The sequence below is a fragment of the Vicugna pacos genome, chromosome 15 (genome assembly GCF_048564905.1).
Source record: "Vicugna pacos chromosome 15, VicPac4, whole genome shotgun sequence".
NCBI classification, from domain to species: domain Eukaryota; kingdom Metazoa; phylum Chordata; class Mammalia; order Artiodactyla; family Camelidae; genus Vicugna; species Vicugna pacos.
In genome coordinates this window covers 43,490,356-43,505,404 of record NC_133001.1, presented here as the reverse complement: position 1 = coordinate 43,505,404, position 15,049 = coordinate 43,490,356, and the positions used below count along the sequence as shown (strand labels likewise).

General features: G+C 58.0%; 1 protein-coding gene across 1 annotated transcript; it reads left to right on the top strand.

Annotated features, from left to right (window-relative positions):
• Positions 1-241: 241 nt before the first annotated feature.
• GAREM2 (GRB2 associated regulator of MAPK1 subtype 2) lies at positions 242-14,630 on the top strand. Its single transcript, XM_072938076.1, has 6 exons — positions 242-492; positions 3,461-3,601; positions 8,625-8,755; positions 9,458-10,498; positions 11,442-11,611; positions 12,148-14,630. Exons 1-6 carry the CDS (start codon positions 381-383, stop codon positions 13,154-13,156), a joined length of 2,604 nt encoding a protein of 867 aa, XP_072794177.1. The 5' UTR covers positions 242-380; the 3' UTR covers positions 13,157-14,630.
• The last annotated feature ends 419 nt before the right edge of the window (positions 14,631-15,049 follow it).

The following is a 15,049-nucleotide window of genomic DNA, read 5'->3' as shown; positions in this document are numbered from 1 at the left end:
ATCCCTTGGTAAGGAAGGGGAGGCCGATCCCCGGCCCCGACCCTGCAGATGCTGTTCACGTCTTCGTCCAGGCGCCCGCCTGGGGTCCCCGGTCCCCAGCTGTCACCTGGACGCTGGGGCGGGCGAACTGGGCTGGCTGGGAGGCGGGACTTGGCGGCGGCAGCGGACGTGGGCCGGGGGGTGGGGCGAGGGGCGAGGGGCGAGGGGCGGGGGCCGGCGCCCCGCGGGGAGGCGGGCCACGTGACGCCCGCAGCCCTGGCCGGGCGGCCAGGCAGGGAGCGCCGCGGCGACCCCAGGAGGTGGTGGCTGGCACAGGAGCCCAGGCCGCGCGGGACTGGCCGTCGGGGCCCTGAGACGGCGGCTCCGGGGGCGCCCATGCCATGGAGAAGCTGGCGGCCGGGCTGGCCGGCTTGCGCTGGAGCATGGGCGCCTTCCCGCTGGACCTCATCGTCAGCCGGTGCCGCTTGCCCACGCTCGCCTGCCTCGGGCCAGGTACTGGGGCTGCTGGGAAGGGCGGCGGAGGGCGGAGGGCGGGGGGGGGGGGCGGGAGGCATGGGACCAAAAGGGACTCTCCCAGCAGGTGCTATTTGGGGCTCTGAGGATGCCGCCCCTGCCCTCCCGCTCCCCTGTGCGGGCCCCGTGCCACTCCTGGCGCGCCTCCCTGGAGACCCAGGGCCCACCAGCCGAGGGGCCTCCTCTTCTAGGGCCCCGCAGATTGGGACAGGGACAGAAACCTGGGACAGGGATTGGAGCCGGGTCCTGACCACAGTTCTCCGACCCAGCTTTAGCCCAGAGAGCGGCGGGACCACCACGCCCGCCCCGTCGGTGCACCCCCTTCCCTGAGTACCTCCCCAAACCCCTGCCCCGGCCGCGCCCCCTTCCATCCCTTTGTCTCTGGCCTCTCACCTCGATCCTCTCGCATCCCTTGGGCCTTGGACTCTGTCTTCCCACCGCTGCCGACTCCCAGCCCAGCTCAGCCCCTCTTGGGACCCTTCTTGCACCCTCCTTTCGCGGCCCAGGGAGCAGCCTCCAGTCCTCGGGGCGAGCAGGCCATCTCTGGACCGGAATGAGCGAGTCCTCCCGTCCGGCATGCCTCCAGCCCTCCCCACATCTTGCCCCACTTCTCCTTGGGGCCCGGGGGCCCGGACTGCTCTGCTGATGGGACCGTGCCTGGGGGCCTGAGAGGGGATGCCTGGAGTGAGGGGACCGTTTGGGGGAAGAGGGGCTGCTTGGCTGGGGGAGGGGCAGGAGCCGGTGCTGGCAGCCAGGCCGGGGGTTTTGTGTGTGAGAAGAATAGGGGTTTGGCCCGCGTTGGCACACTCGCTTCCCTGAATGCTAATGGGGCCCGTGGCCACAGGCTCCTCTCCTCTCCTTTCTGCGGGGCCGGCAGCCCCTCCTCCGACCCGCAGCAGCGAGTAGTGGGTACAGTGAGAGGCAGTGTGTTCCAGGAGCCGGTTCCGTGAGAGTGTCTGTGCCTGGGCCGTCGGGCAGAGGTGCCTTGCAGTCCAACGTCTTGTTCTCCGGATCATCAGCGTTTGATGCCGACTGTGCATGTCAAAAGCAAGGCTGTGTGTGTCTGTGTGTGAATGAAGTATGCTGGCCCTAAGTTCTGCCTAGCCACTTCCCACACATCTTAGGCATCTCCCCCTCCTGGGGGTCCTTTCTGAGCTCTTCAGTCTGGCAGGCCTCCTCTGACATCCCTGTCACCTCTGTCGTGTCCCTATTGTGCATCTGTTATAATGGTCAGGTACTGTCTTCCTACTGGGCTGCAGGCTACTTGTGGGAGGGCATTCTGCCTAACAAAGATTACAGGAGGGATCAAATGCATAAATGAGGGAATGAGCAACTGGTGTGATGCCTAGCTGTCTGTGACAGTGGTGGCTATAGCTTTCGTCACCATATATGATCAAAAGTGTCTTGAAGTATTGAAGGTCCCTGTGTGTGTAATTGGGAGGGGCCCCTGAGTGAGACCATGGGACTGAGTTGTGTCACTGGGGCCACAAGCCCCTATCACTGTGGGCCAGGTGGCAGTGATGGTTGAGCTGCTGGTGACCATGACCCATGGTTGTTGGTGTGTGTCCTGTGTGGCTGTGGCCTGCATCTCTGTGGGAGAAGAGCTCTAAAAGGAGGTTGCAGAGTAGGACAGCTTCCTCTGCCTCAGGCAGTGAGGAATTGTGGACGAAGGCTCAGACACTCCCCACCCCACTGCTATCACACACACACACACATTGTGGGAGCTAGGCCCTCCCGGCAGGTCCTGGACACACTTTATCCTCTCCTGCGCCTCCCTCCTTCCCCAAATGTACACACTTCAAGGAACTCCTAGCCATCAGAGTGAACCATTTCCCATTTGGTTGGGTGGCAGAAATTTAATAAATTGTGTCTGAGGGAGCTGGGAAAGAGGTGTCCCCCACCCCCACCCTGCCCATCAGCTGCATCCAGGAGACGGCTTTGCTGGCCTCCTCCTGGAAGCTGGGCCAGCCCCTCCGGCTCCCCTGGAAACCGTTGCTGGGGTTGGAGCCTCTGGGGCCCAGGCCCCTCCCAACACCTTTGCCCCAGTGCAGCTTCCCCCAGGACTAGGCCTCCTCTTCTAAATCCACCCCCTCTTCTGGCCATCATCACTGTATTCCAGAGCCTGGGAGGATGAAGGGCTGAGGGAGGGAGAGACGAGAAGCGGCTTCTCTGAGATGGGGTCGGGGGTTCCTGAGACTTTCTCCCCTCTCCTTTGAGGCAGTGGGTGAGAAGGAAGGCGCTGCTCAAAGAGAGCCAGGAATCAGCTCCTCCAAGCCCTGGCATTCTCCTGACCCGAGTGACCCACAGCTCGGTGGGAGTCCTCTCAGCTGGGATCCACAGTGGACAGCCTCTTCTTGAACCTCTCTGTACCCTCAACAAGGCTCCCTTGCCTGGCCTAGGCAGTGACATGGGGGCTGAGGATTCTGCTGGTGTGAGTTCGAGTTGTTCTGAGGCCCAGCTCAAGTGTCTGCTGCTCAGCACAGTCTCCCTCAGCCTCCCACCCCTAGCTTGTTTGCTACACACTCTGTGAGAGCTCAGACACCACTTAGCACCTCAAACTTGGCTTGTATTCACTGTTCACATCTCTTCCCACCTCCCCATGGGCCAAAGGGCTCCTGGAGGGCAAGGGTTGGGCTCATCCGATGGGAGCCCCTAGTTCCAGCACAGTGCCTGGGACAGCAGGCGGTCCAGATGAATGATGAATGAAGGACAGCACTGGGCTGGTTGCTGGGACCCCAATGGGAGCCTGAGCCCTGTGATAGGGCCTGACTCAGCCCTGGGGTCACAGCTGGCAGCCTGCCTGTCACTTGAGCATTGCTGGTCTGAACAGGGATCACGAGGAGCTGTCCCTGGGCGGGGGTGAGGAGGTCACCCTGTCTATCCTTTCTGCCCCTCATAAAGTTCTCTTTTTCTGTCCTTCCTCCTTTATCCTCCTTTCCCCTCCCAGGGGAGTATGCCGAGGGCGTCAGTGAGCGAGACATCCTGCTCATTCATTCCTGCCGCCAGTGGACAACGGTGACAGCCCACACCCTGGAGGAGGGCCACTACGTCATTGGGCCCAAGATTGACATCCCACTACAGTATCCAGGTGTGCCCAGCCAGGGACAGATGGCATAGAGCTGGCGGGGGCTGTAGGCAGGGGGGAAGGGGTGGAGAAGTCTTGGGGGAAGCTGTTGGTGACCAGCCTTTCCCTGGAGCCGCAGGGGTGAGCGAGGTCACAGTTGGCAGGGTGGTGATTAGTGCTGGTGAGGGTTAGAGTTAGGGCCCAGTGGTTTTCATACTGTTCTGTGGAGCCTTGGGTTTCTGGTTGGAAACCTTTGACTCACATTTTCTTTTAAAATAGATTGTAAACTAATGTTTAAAAAAAATTATATCCTCAAACTGCTACAAATCAAACCTTAACCCTAAAGAGAGATCTTTGGCGTGTACTGTGATCTGCCTCATTAACCCTTTTGGTACAGACCCTCAAAGAGAACATCTCCTGCCAGAATCTGCCAGTATTGTACAACCAAAAATTTCAGGAAAAAAAGGAACGCTCAGGCTGACTATACGGTTGCATTTGCCAGCTCTAATTCTGTTTTTTTTTTCTTTCAATTTTTTGTTAAACTCATTTTCACTGATTGACTTTGTAAGTGAATGTTAAGATTTTAGACTCTGTTTTTGATTTTAGACTTTTAAATAAGATTGAAATAAGCTAATGAATTTCTACTTTTATGTTTTACATATGATGCTGATGTCCTGTCTAAGATTTTGTTTGAAGAAAGGATTCTGCTGCTAAACACACACACACACACACACACACACACACACAAACACACAAACTATAGCCCTTTTATTTTATACATGATGAAATGGGGGGGCCTAAGAAGGAAAGTGACTTTCCCAGGGTCACACGGCTAGTAAGCAGCAGAGCAAGGGCTAGAACCCAGGTATCTTGACTCCAGGAATGCAGGGTTGTTGTCCCTGTGTGGGAAAGATGCGAGTTTGGTGGCCACATCCCAGAGATGCCCCCATGCCAGCCCAGGAGACCACAGCTCCTGCATATTAAATATGTGCTGCATGCCAGACACTGGGCTGAGCGTTTTCATCATTGCATCCTCACAGTAACCATGAGAGAGTCTTATCAAGCTCCAGGAGTTCAGAAGCCAGCCCAATTCTGTGTCTTTAACTGTCACCCTGCTCCCCCCCCCCCCACAAAAGGCTGGGAATCCTTTGAGCTGAGGAGGCTCACAGTCCTTCCTCACAGGTACACTGTTCCCCCTCTGGCCCTGCTTAGGCCTCCGCTGAGCCAGTGGGACACGACTAAACCCTTTCCAGGGCTTCTGCTCTTTACAACACCCTGTGAATTGATATCCCTATAGCCCCCACACTCCATTTAAAAGATAAGGAAACTCTCAAGTTTTTGTCTTTCTGACTTGGAGTTCTGTTCTGGGCCTGAGCCGCTGGGGAGGCCTGCCCCAGCTAGAAACTTCCCAGCCTGAGTATTTGGCATTGGTCTGGGGAGAGGTCCCAGGTCTTCTTGGGATAGAAAAGCAAATATTTGATCCAGAAGAAGTGTGTGATTAAAATCAGAAGTCATAAAAAAAAAAAGCAAATATTGGGAAAAGCTCTCATTGACAGAGGTGTGACTTAAGGGACTGCACCATTTCAGTCTGTCATTAGGGCACTGTAGGCGCCGAGGGCTCCTTGCCCTTTCCCCGCATCTCTTTTGGTGTCCCCCTGAGTGCATGACAGAGGTTATGGGGTGACACTGGCCCGCCGGGGTGTGGCATCCCCAGCCCCATCATTCCGCTGGACAGGCTGGGCGCTGCCTGGATTGGGGCGGGGAGGCCTAGGCCCCTTGGAAGTGGGAGGGGCCAGGCCACTGGCCGGTTAACGAGGAAGCTCTGACTGCACAGCTCGACGCTAGTTCCTCCTAATGAATTAATAATGTCGCGGGCGAGGCGGCCGGCTGCGGACCCGGAGACAGCCCCTGCGAAGCGGGGGAGGGGAGGAGGGTGGCGCCTTGTGCCTAGAGGGGTGGGGGACGCTGCGGGTGACCCGGATCTCCAGGCCACGGCCCACCGCCTGGGAGGCCGGGAGACTGGGCTCCTTGGGGACCGCCGCCCCACGCCCGGCGCTCCCGCTCGGTGCTGCTCCCCAGCCCTGCGGAGCACCGGGTTGTCGCGCCCCATAAGCCAAGTAGTATGCTTCCATTTTACAGGTGGGGAAACAGAAGCCCATAGAGATTAGATAAATTTGCCCAAGGTCACACAGATGGTAGGTGGCAGAGCTAGGATCCAACAGGGTCTGTCTGACTCCAGAGGCTGTACATTTACCCACCATTATTTATGGAGCGTCTGCCATGGGTCAGGTGCTGGCAGAGAGGGGTGACAAATAAGAACCTGCTTCAGGCTGGAAGGGACTGTGAGGGCTGTGCAAACGCAGTTCTGGGAGGCCAGGGCAGAGGAGGTCCCTGGACCCACGGGGGACCTCAGGTCTCAAGTAGGGGGAGGCAGGGAAGGAAGCTGCCTGAAGCAGGGCTGCAGAGGGAGGAAAAGGCTTCCAGGGGCCGGAGCATCACTCCCCGGAGGTCTCCCTTCCTTCCTCCCAGCAGTGATGACCGGCACCGGGCTCAGGCTGCGGCAAAGGGAGTGGTGCTGGCTACCATGGTTACATTGATCTTCCTGCTGTCCCCCACCCCTAGCCCTGACTTGGCTCCAGCTCTCCCTGCTTGGCTGTTTGGGGTTGGGGGTTTGTGTGTGGATACGGGGGAAGAGGCATGGTGAGGGAGAGGGGTACTCCTGTTGGATGGTGGCAGACCTGTGACCTCCTGGTTTATCCCTGCCCCCATCTAGGGCTGAGGCACATCTGAGGCCTTTTCCCACCAGGGTCTCAGAGTGGTTAGGGTAGCTGGGGTGGGGGTGGGCAGGACTCCCTTCCAGCTTTCTCCTGGGCATTTTCCCTTCTCTTTCTTGGTTCTCACGTTTCCTCCTTGGAGATGGTGGTGGTGCAGGCTCTGCCCCTCGCCCTCTGCTCTTCATACCCTGCATTAGGGGGGTCTCAATCTGGGTTTCTGGCTGGGCTGTGGGGGCTCTAAGAACTCCCATACTGTATATAAAATTGTGTGTGTGTTCCTGCTAGGAGTACACTGGGATTTTTCTGGGAAGAGGGTCCCCAAAGGGTCAAGTTCCTCTGTTTTTCCTCTTCCCTGAGCCTTCTTGCCTGCCCCACAGCTGACGCTGCCTCCTGTGGGCTGGTGACTTCGTCTGTTACTTCTGACTAGGCGTCCTCAAGCCCCTCACCCACATGCTCACCTGCCCTAGGAGCACCCCCAGCAGGGCCTCACTTGGCCTCCCAGTTCAGCCCATGTCCCACAGCTCATTCCTTGCAGGGTCCCAGTTTTGGTTAACAGCTCTGCTGTCTCCATTTCTGACCAGGTTGGTGGCTGAGTCCCTTCCTCCCCCACCTCCTCCTTAACATTGGTCATCTTAGTTTGATGAGGCTCTCTTCCGAGTATCTCTTGGCCTGCTCATATTTTTGCTGTTCCCTCTATTGCTACCCCAGCTCTTTTCCAGAACTTATTCCCCATTTATTTACCTGAATGGTTTCTCTGTTGTCTTTATAGAGTTCAACTTGGGTCTTGGTCTCTCCTTACTCAGAACACTCCAGTGGGTTTCCTTCTTATGGAATAAAGTCCTTCCATGTGGCATTCAGAGCCTTTCATAACCCAGTTGTTGTCTACTTCGGCCCTATCATCCCCCTCCTCAAGTCCTACCCTCTAGGCATCACCATTTGGGGCAGGCAATCTGCTTCCAGGACTCCGTGCCTTGGCTCATGCTGATTCCTCCAGGTGGAATGTCCATTCTGTAAAATTCTTTTCATTCTTAAGATCCCCTCAGACTGCCAGGCAGGTTTCCCCCAACTCAGTGATCCTCTAGCTCTTTTGTCACAAGTCTGTTGTAGCATTTGTCACATCCAGCCATCACTGGGTGCTCACTGTTACACCTACTATACCTGGATTTCCTGGAGGGCCGACTGTATCTTTTTCAGGTTTGCACTTCCTATTGGGCCTAGCCCAGTGTCTGGTACATGGTGGGTGCTTCAAAAATGTTTTTGGAATGAAAAAATGAATGGACTGTGACTGCAGCCACCACTAGGAAGACTACAGAAGCTGAAGAGTCACCTTGTCTTCTCTTGGTCCACACAAGACTCTTCTGTGTAAGGCCTGAGAAGGGGCCTTCTGTCCAGAGGCCAGGGTGGTTCACAGCCTGTCTTTGTGCTCATATAGGTGGGCACATAAAGGTGTGTGGACAGTGAGGTGAGGTTTACCCAGGGGTGTCAGCTTCATGGATTAGCATTGTTGTTTAAAGTCTGTGTCTGCTGAGGGCATCTGCTGAGCCAGCCAAAGCACACAGCCCTAAACTGCAGGTTTGAAAGGCCTCATCTGAGGGAGGGGGCTTTGATCACCTCAGATCAGAGGTCTCTGGGACAGTAGGGCTGGATGTTGGGACCAGTGCAGGACTTGGGAACAGAACAGATGTCAGACAAGCAGCAATTCTGGGCCTCCAAGTCCTGGGTCTGGGCCCCTGGTCTGTCCATTGCATCAGTATGGGTTAGCAACCCAGGGCAGATGCATAGGATGTCAGATCCAGGCAGGGCCCAAGGTCATCTGCTCCAACCTCCTTAGATGAGGACCTAGCAGCCCAGAGAGGGGAAGGGACTTATCTAGGGTCACAGCAAGTCAGAGTGGGGCTGGGACCAAGCGAGCACTCAGCACCCCCAGTACCACACTGATGCTTGGTCGGAGGTCAGCTCTGTCCCAGTGTTTGGGTGCCAGTTTGCACTTGGGTTTCTCTGGGCAGGCAGCTGCTCACCTTATCACACACCCACAAGCTTTCCCCTGGGTGAGGGCTGGGCTCTAGTTGCTAGGAATCTGTGCTCACCTTCCCACTGAAGCTTAAACCAGCTGACCAGCTCCTTCCACTAGAGCAAACCTGCCCTTCTGCCCACCTGAGTTCCAGAGGGTCTGGCTAAGAAGAGGGGAGGTGGGGACCATGAGGTCTTTTGGATGCAGGCCAGGTTCCCAGCAAGCAGGCCCACGCTAGCAGCCTGCGTTGCCTTGCATGCAGGGAAGTTCAAGCTCCTGGAGCAGGCCCGGGATGTGCGGGAGCCAGTGAGGTACTTCAGCAGCGTGGAGGAGGTGGCCAGTGTCTTCCCTGACCGCATCTTTGTGATGGAAGCCATCACCTTCAGTGTCAAGGTCAGTCCTTCCTGCAAAGGCAGCCCCCAGGCTGATGCTTTCCTCAGGAGGCAAGCCTGACCCTGGTTGGAGGGTCACCCCTAGGGCCTGGGAGGTAGAAGTGTTACAGGGTGGCTTCTGGCAGCCCCTTGAGGCCTTTGGCCATGTCAGAAGAGCTGAGTGTATGAACATCCTGGAACGGGGCCTTAGAGCTTCCACAAAAGATGAGGAAGCAGGGAGTGTGTCTGGAGGGTCATGCCCTGACTTGGGGACCTTTCAGGGCAGCTGTCCTAGTATCCACTGGTTGTGGGGGACAGTGTAAACAGCCCCCCACTTGTGTACAGGTAACCCTTTACTGTTTACAAACTCTAACCCATGAATTCATTTCTCTTTGGAGTAGTCTTGTCGAATGGGTAGAGGACTATTATTGCCCTAATTGTAAAATAATAATAATAAAATGTGCTGCATATTGAATATTTTCAAAGTATTTAATCCTTACTGCAATTCTTCCAAGCAAGTTACTACAAGAGGTAACAGAGTGAAGGCTGCACAGTCATCATGTGGCCTCCCAGGATGGACTGTCATCAGTCCAGGGCTCCTGATCTGGTCTCAATCCTGAGAAGGCCCCAAGGGAGGAGGGCTGTCCTGGGTCCGGAAGGGCTTTGCAGGGCTGGCTTTCGCTGGGGCCCTGGCTAAGGCCTCTCCTGGTTCTGGGGTCCCCAGGTGGTGTCAGGCGAGTTCAGCGAGGACAGCGAAGTGTACAACTTCACTCTGCATGCGGGCGATGAGCTCACTCTCATGGGGCAGGCGGAGATCCTGTGCGCCAAGACCACCAAGGAGCGCTCGCGCTTCACCACCCTGCTGCGCAAGCTGGGCCGGGCCGGGGCGCTGGCCGGGGTGGGCGGCGGTAGCCCCGGGGGCGCAGGGGCGGCGGGCGGCGGTGGGGGCTCCAGGCCCATCAAAGGCAAGATGCCCTGCCTCATCTGTATGAACCATCGCACCAACGAGAGCCTGAGCCTGCCCTTCCAGTGCCAGGGCCGCTTCAGCACACGCAGCCCGCTGGAGCTGCAGATGCAGGAGGGTGAGCACACGGTGCGCGCCATCATCGAGCGCGTGCGGCTCCCGGTGAACGTGCTGGTGCCCAGCCGGCCGCCGCGCAACCCCTACGACCTGCACCCGGTGCGGGAGGGCCACTGCTACAAGCTAGTCAGCATCATCTCCAAGACAGTGGTGCTGGGGCTGGCGCTACGCCGCGAGGGCCCGGCGCCGCTGCACTTCCTGCTGCTCACCGACACGCCGCGCTTCACGCTGCCGCAGGGTCTGCTGGCGGGGGATCCGCGCGTCGAGCGCCTGGTGCGCGACAGTGCCTCCTACTGCCGTGAGCGCTTCGACCCCGACGAGTACTCCACGGCCGTGCGCGAGGCGCCCGCCGAGCTGGCCGACGACTGTGCCAGCCCGCGCCGCGCGCGCCTCTGCCTGCCTGCGCCCCCGCGCGCCCCCGGGCCCGCCCGCGCTCCCGCCCCCGGCCCGCCCGGCGACAGCGACCAGGAGTACGTGAGCCCCGACTGGGCCAGTGCTCCCGAGCCCGCCGCGCCGCCCGCCGAGATCCCTTACGAGGAGCTGTGGGCCCACCAGGCGGTCGAGGCTTTCGAGGGCAGGGCTCGGCAGCTCCCGGGGCCCGACCTCATCTCCTTCGGGGCCACCGGGCCGCCCCGCTTGGAGCCCGAGGCGGCGCCGCCTCCTGTGCCTCCCAAGTCCGAGGCGGTGAGTGGACGCGGGGAAGCGAGCTGGGGTGGGAGGCTGGGTGCCGAGCTCTGTGCGCCCCGTCCTCCAGGGAGGTGGCCAGCCAGGGCGCAAGGTTTGGGCCTGAAAAGCTAGATCTCCTGGGCCCAGCCTTGGCATCTCAGACTCCAGTCCCTGGAGTGTGTGACCGGTGGCCAAAGTAGGGAAAGGGGAGAAGAAAAGGGTGAAAGAGACGCAAGAGCATTTGTAGTAAAGGGGTTCCAGGTAAGGTGATATTAGGAGTTGTGGGGATCAAGATGCCAGCAGGTTCCCAGCCTCAGATAATTTGGGATGAGTCAAGAATAGCGTTACCCAGAAGGTTCCACAGGAGTCCCTTAAATTGTCCAGTGAAAAGAATGTTCTGTGATGAAATAGGTTTAGAAAATGTAGTATGATTCCCAGCCCTCCCCCTCCTCATTTTGGAGCCGCAGAGTATTGATATAGCAAAGGCTCTGACAAGTCCTGCACTAAGGAAACTCATTTATTTCTGTTTAACACACAATTTCCCAACTGAACTTGTCCACAGAATCTGGACAATGCCTATTAACATCCCATGGAGTCCACTCTGGGTGTCTGACCCATAATGGCAGATAATTTTTACTTCCCTTTCCTCATTACATCTTTTTCTTCTTTTTCTCCTTTTCCGTGAGAAGGGAATGTGTCTACTTAACTGATTGTTTTTGATAAACTTCTCTATTTTTTTCTTGTATTCATGATGGATTTCCAAGGCCAAAAGAGACAGTGTATGTGTTGTGGGCTCTGGATGAGGCTTGCCACGAGGCCAGAGAGATTAGAAGGGGTAGGGTGGGTGCGTGAGTAGTTGGGGTATAAGGCAAGGCAATCTCTTGGCAAAGTGGGGCAGTGTCAGTCCCAGACTTGCCCAGCTCCCTGGGGACGGGGTGGAATCATGGCCTTGTGCTTGCAGGTGAAGGAGGAGTGCCGCCTGCTCAACGCCCCCCCTGTACCCCCTCGGGGTGGTAGTGGCAGCGGTGGGCTCTCGGGCAGCCCTCCAGTGCCCCCACGCTTCCCCAAGCTGCAGCCTGTCCACTCACCCAGCTCCAGCCTCTCCTACTACTCCTCTGGCCTCCAGGATGGGTGAGTCCCTTCCTTCTCCCGGTCCTGGTCCTCCTCAGGTGGATTGAGGCAGGGGAGGGTGGGGAGGGGAACAGTGCTGAGGAAGAGGAAGATTTCCGGCCTGGAGTTGGGAGGGTGCAGGTTGCTGAGCAGTGACCAAGGGAGAGGGCATTGGGGGCCAGGGTGTGGGGGCCAGTCCTTTGCTCTCCACCTTCCTGCTTCAGTTTGCTCCTTTCATAAATGATAGTTGGTTGGGAGCATTGCTCTTGTTCCTTCCAGACTGGGATCTGCCACAGGATGGAGTGCTCCTTGCTGTTAAAAAATTTCTATGTAATTCAGCATAGTTTAATTTTCCTTGGGATCGGGGTGCTGGAGGAAAGAGGAGGGCAATCCAAGAGGGTCTCAGGGCTTGGGGGCTAAAGTATGGACAGGTCAGTGTTGCTGAGATCAGAATTGCGCCCCCCATGACCCGACAGGAGTTTGTTATGTGGTGTGTGTGACCCTGTCGCGTTTCCCTCTTGCTCTGCTGACCCTTACATCTGTGTGTCTGCCCACAGGGCGGGTTCCCGCAGTGGCAGTGGTTCTCCATCACCGGACGCCTACTCCCTCTATTGCTACCCATGCACCTGGGGAGACTGCAAGGTGGGCGAGTCCTCCAGCCGCCCACCCCCGGGACCCCTACCCTCCACCACGCAGCCCAGCCAGGCCTCCCGGGCCCTTGGAGAGCCCCTGAGCAGTCGAGCTGCCTCCCTTCTGGGGGCTGACACCCCCGTCAAGACCTATCACAGCTGCCCGCCTCCGTTCAAGCCGTCTCACCCCCAGAAACGCTTTGCTCCTTTTGGAGCCCTCAACCCCTTTTCCGGGCCTGCCTACCCCACAGGCCCTTCAGTGGCCTCCTCTCCTGCGCCCACAGCCACCTCGGGCCCCCCGGCTACCTCCAGCCCTGCTTATTCCCCAGGCCCGGGCTCGCCAGGCCAGGCCTATTCAGCTGCTCCCACCTCCTCCTCCTCCTCCTCTGAGTGGCAGGAGCCAGCCCCAGAGCCCTTTGACCCCTTTGAGCTAGGCCAGGGCAGTTCTCCAGAGCCTGAGCTGCTGCGCTGTCAGGAACCCAGAGCTGTGGGGGCGCCTGGACCTGGCCTTTCACCCCTTGGATCCCCAAAGGCCTTTGAGCCCGAAGGTTTGGTGCTGCGGCAGGTCCCCACTCCCCTGTCACCAGCGGGCCTGCAGGGGCCTGATGCAGGCGGAACACGACTCCTCCTCACCCAGGGGCGCCTAGAAGGGCCTCCAGCCAGTCCCCGGGATGGGGCCACAGGCTGGGGAGGCCGGGACGCCGCCTCCTGGCAGCCCCCCGCTGACCTGTCTGCACTCTCCCTGGAGGAGGTCTCCCGAAGTCTGCGTTTCATTGGGCTCTCAGAAGATGTGGTGAGCTTCTTTGCCCGAGAACGCATTGATGGCAGCATCTTCGTGCAGCTCAGTGAGGACATCTTGGCAGATGACTTCCACCTCACCAAGCTGCAGGTCAAGAAGATCATGCAGTTCATCAAAGGCTGGCGGCCCAAGATCTGACTTCCCAGCTTGTAGGTGCACAACTGGAATGCTGGTGCGGAGGCCCTGAAGGCCAGCCCTGGGTCTGCTGGGGGACAGCACTCCCAGAAGCGCTCCAGTGGGAGAATCCATGCCAGACTGAGGCAGCTAAGCAGCTATGCAGAGTGAATCCAGGGGAGACACATGTGGTAATAGGGTGCCTCTTGGCCAGACCCTTGCAGGCGTCTTGCCTTTGAGTGTGTGGAGTAAGTGGAGGGGTGGAGGCACCAGTGCACGCTACGATTCCCATCGAGGTGGAATGGGGAGGGGTCACAAGCTGGCCTTCATGGTGACCTCACAGCTCCCTCCGCCCTGCGGCAGAGCTCCACCGATCCCTCCCGCGTCTCAAGCTTGTAGGTGCAGCTTGGAGACAAGGGAAGATGACCCATAAGTTAAGCACAAATTCCCGAGTGCCCTCTCTCTGTGCTCTGTGGGCACATGGCCTAAGCTGCCCCAGCGTCCGAGTGCCCCTCCTCCCTGCTCTGCTCCACCATGTTGGGTCCCTGGCCTTGAGCACAGGTGTGACAAGTGCAGCCTGTGCTGCCCACCTCAGAGACTCCATCTCTGGGTTCTGGTTTGTGGGTGATGCCCTTGGAAGAGCACAGCTCTGCTGCTGGCCTACTTCCCTAGTTAGGGAGGCAGATACTCCTCACATACGCAGCGCCCTAGCTTCTGCCCCGGGCTCAATGCACTGAGTCCTCCATTACACCTGATGGATCCAATCCGTGAAGACTGAGTCTGTGGAGGAGCAGGTGGATTGAGGGCAGCTGCTCCCTGATGCTAGAGGCAAGTGGTCTTTGATTACTCCCACTTCCACGAGGCTCCTGTCCCTACTGCTGGGTGCCTTTCCTGGTTTCCTGTCACTGGCACCGGTTGGGTGGGTAGGAGAGAAAGCATGGGGGCTTGGGAAAACTGGCCTTTTGCCTCCTGGAGCTCAGTCCTCCTGCACTTGTCCACCTGCTTCAAAGCAGGTCTTGGTGCCCTGGACCTCAAGCAGGTCTTGGTGCCCTGGACCTCAAGCATGGTGCCCTGGACCTCTGCCAGCACCAGAGCCGGTTGGCCATTGTGTCCGCCCACCTACCCTGTGCCCTTCCCCACCTCGCCTACCAGAACCGCACTAATTCCCGTGCCACTAGTGTCAGGCCCAGGGGCATCAGCCTTCTCGTCTGCCTTACCTAGCCTACCTAGATATTTATTTCCTGTTTTTCTATCTTAAGAGTAGCGAAGCCATGCTGGGGCTCACGCCCTAAGCAAGGCTGCCTCGGCGCTGAGGGAAGGGGAGTCAGGAAGTAGAGCACAGAAACTGTGATGCTGAGACATTTGGTTTCCTTGCTGGTCACTTAATGAATCCTTATGGGCTAGTGAAATAAATGCTAGACCACTGAAGACTAGTGCAGGTGGAATCCGGGTGTCACCGTGTTCTTTTGGAGGGCCGTGGGGACTGACAGACACAACGTGCATGCTTTGTGGGCAGGAGAGGACGTGGGAAATGGTGTTTGCACACGGCCCATTCTTATGATGTTCCCCAGAGGCAGCTGGAGGTGTGGTCCTCACTACTTTCTGAAAACCCCTCACCGGCCCCCACCCTACATGGACCTTCAACTCCCACTAATGTTGCAACATCATTCATGCCTCCCTAGTGCTGCTGAGTGGAAAGATCGTACTTCAAAGCTCCATGCCACCGGCCAGGGCCCAGGTTTAACTTCCTGCCCTGTCCAAATGCCTGCCTTGAGCCTCTCACCCCACTCCCTGACCCCATTCCCGAAGCCTGTTAATAGCCTTGCTGCAGAGGATCAGTTCTCTGCCTTCTATTGGTCACCTGAAAACCCCACCTCAGCGATGCCTTGGTTTTAGAGTCCGGCTTCCTGGCAACCA

Excerpts from the sequence above, each read along its gene's own strand:
- GAREM2 (XM_072938076.1), top strand. The coding sequence starts at position 381 with ATGGAGAAGCTGGCGGCCGGGCTGGCCGGCTTGCGCTGGAGCATGGGC. Across the intron at positions 10,499-11,441 it reads TGCCTCCCAAGTCCGAGGCG|GTGAAGGAGGAGTGCCGCCT; the intron begins GTGAGTGGACGC and ends TTGTGCTTGCAG. Across the intron at positions 11,612-12,147 it reads TCCTCTGGCCTCCAGGATGG|GGCGGGTTCCCGCAGTGGCA; the intron begins GTGAGTCCCTTC and ends GTCTGCCCACAG.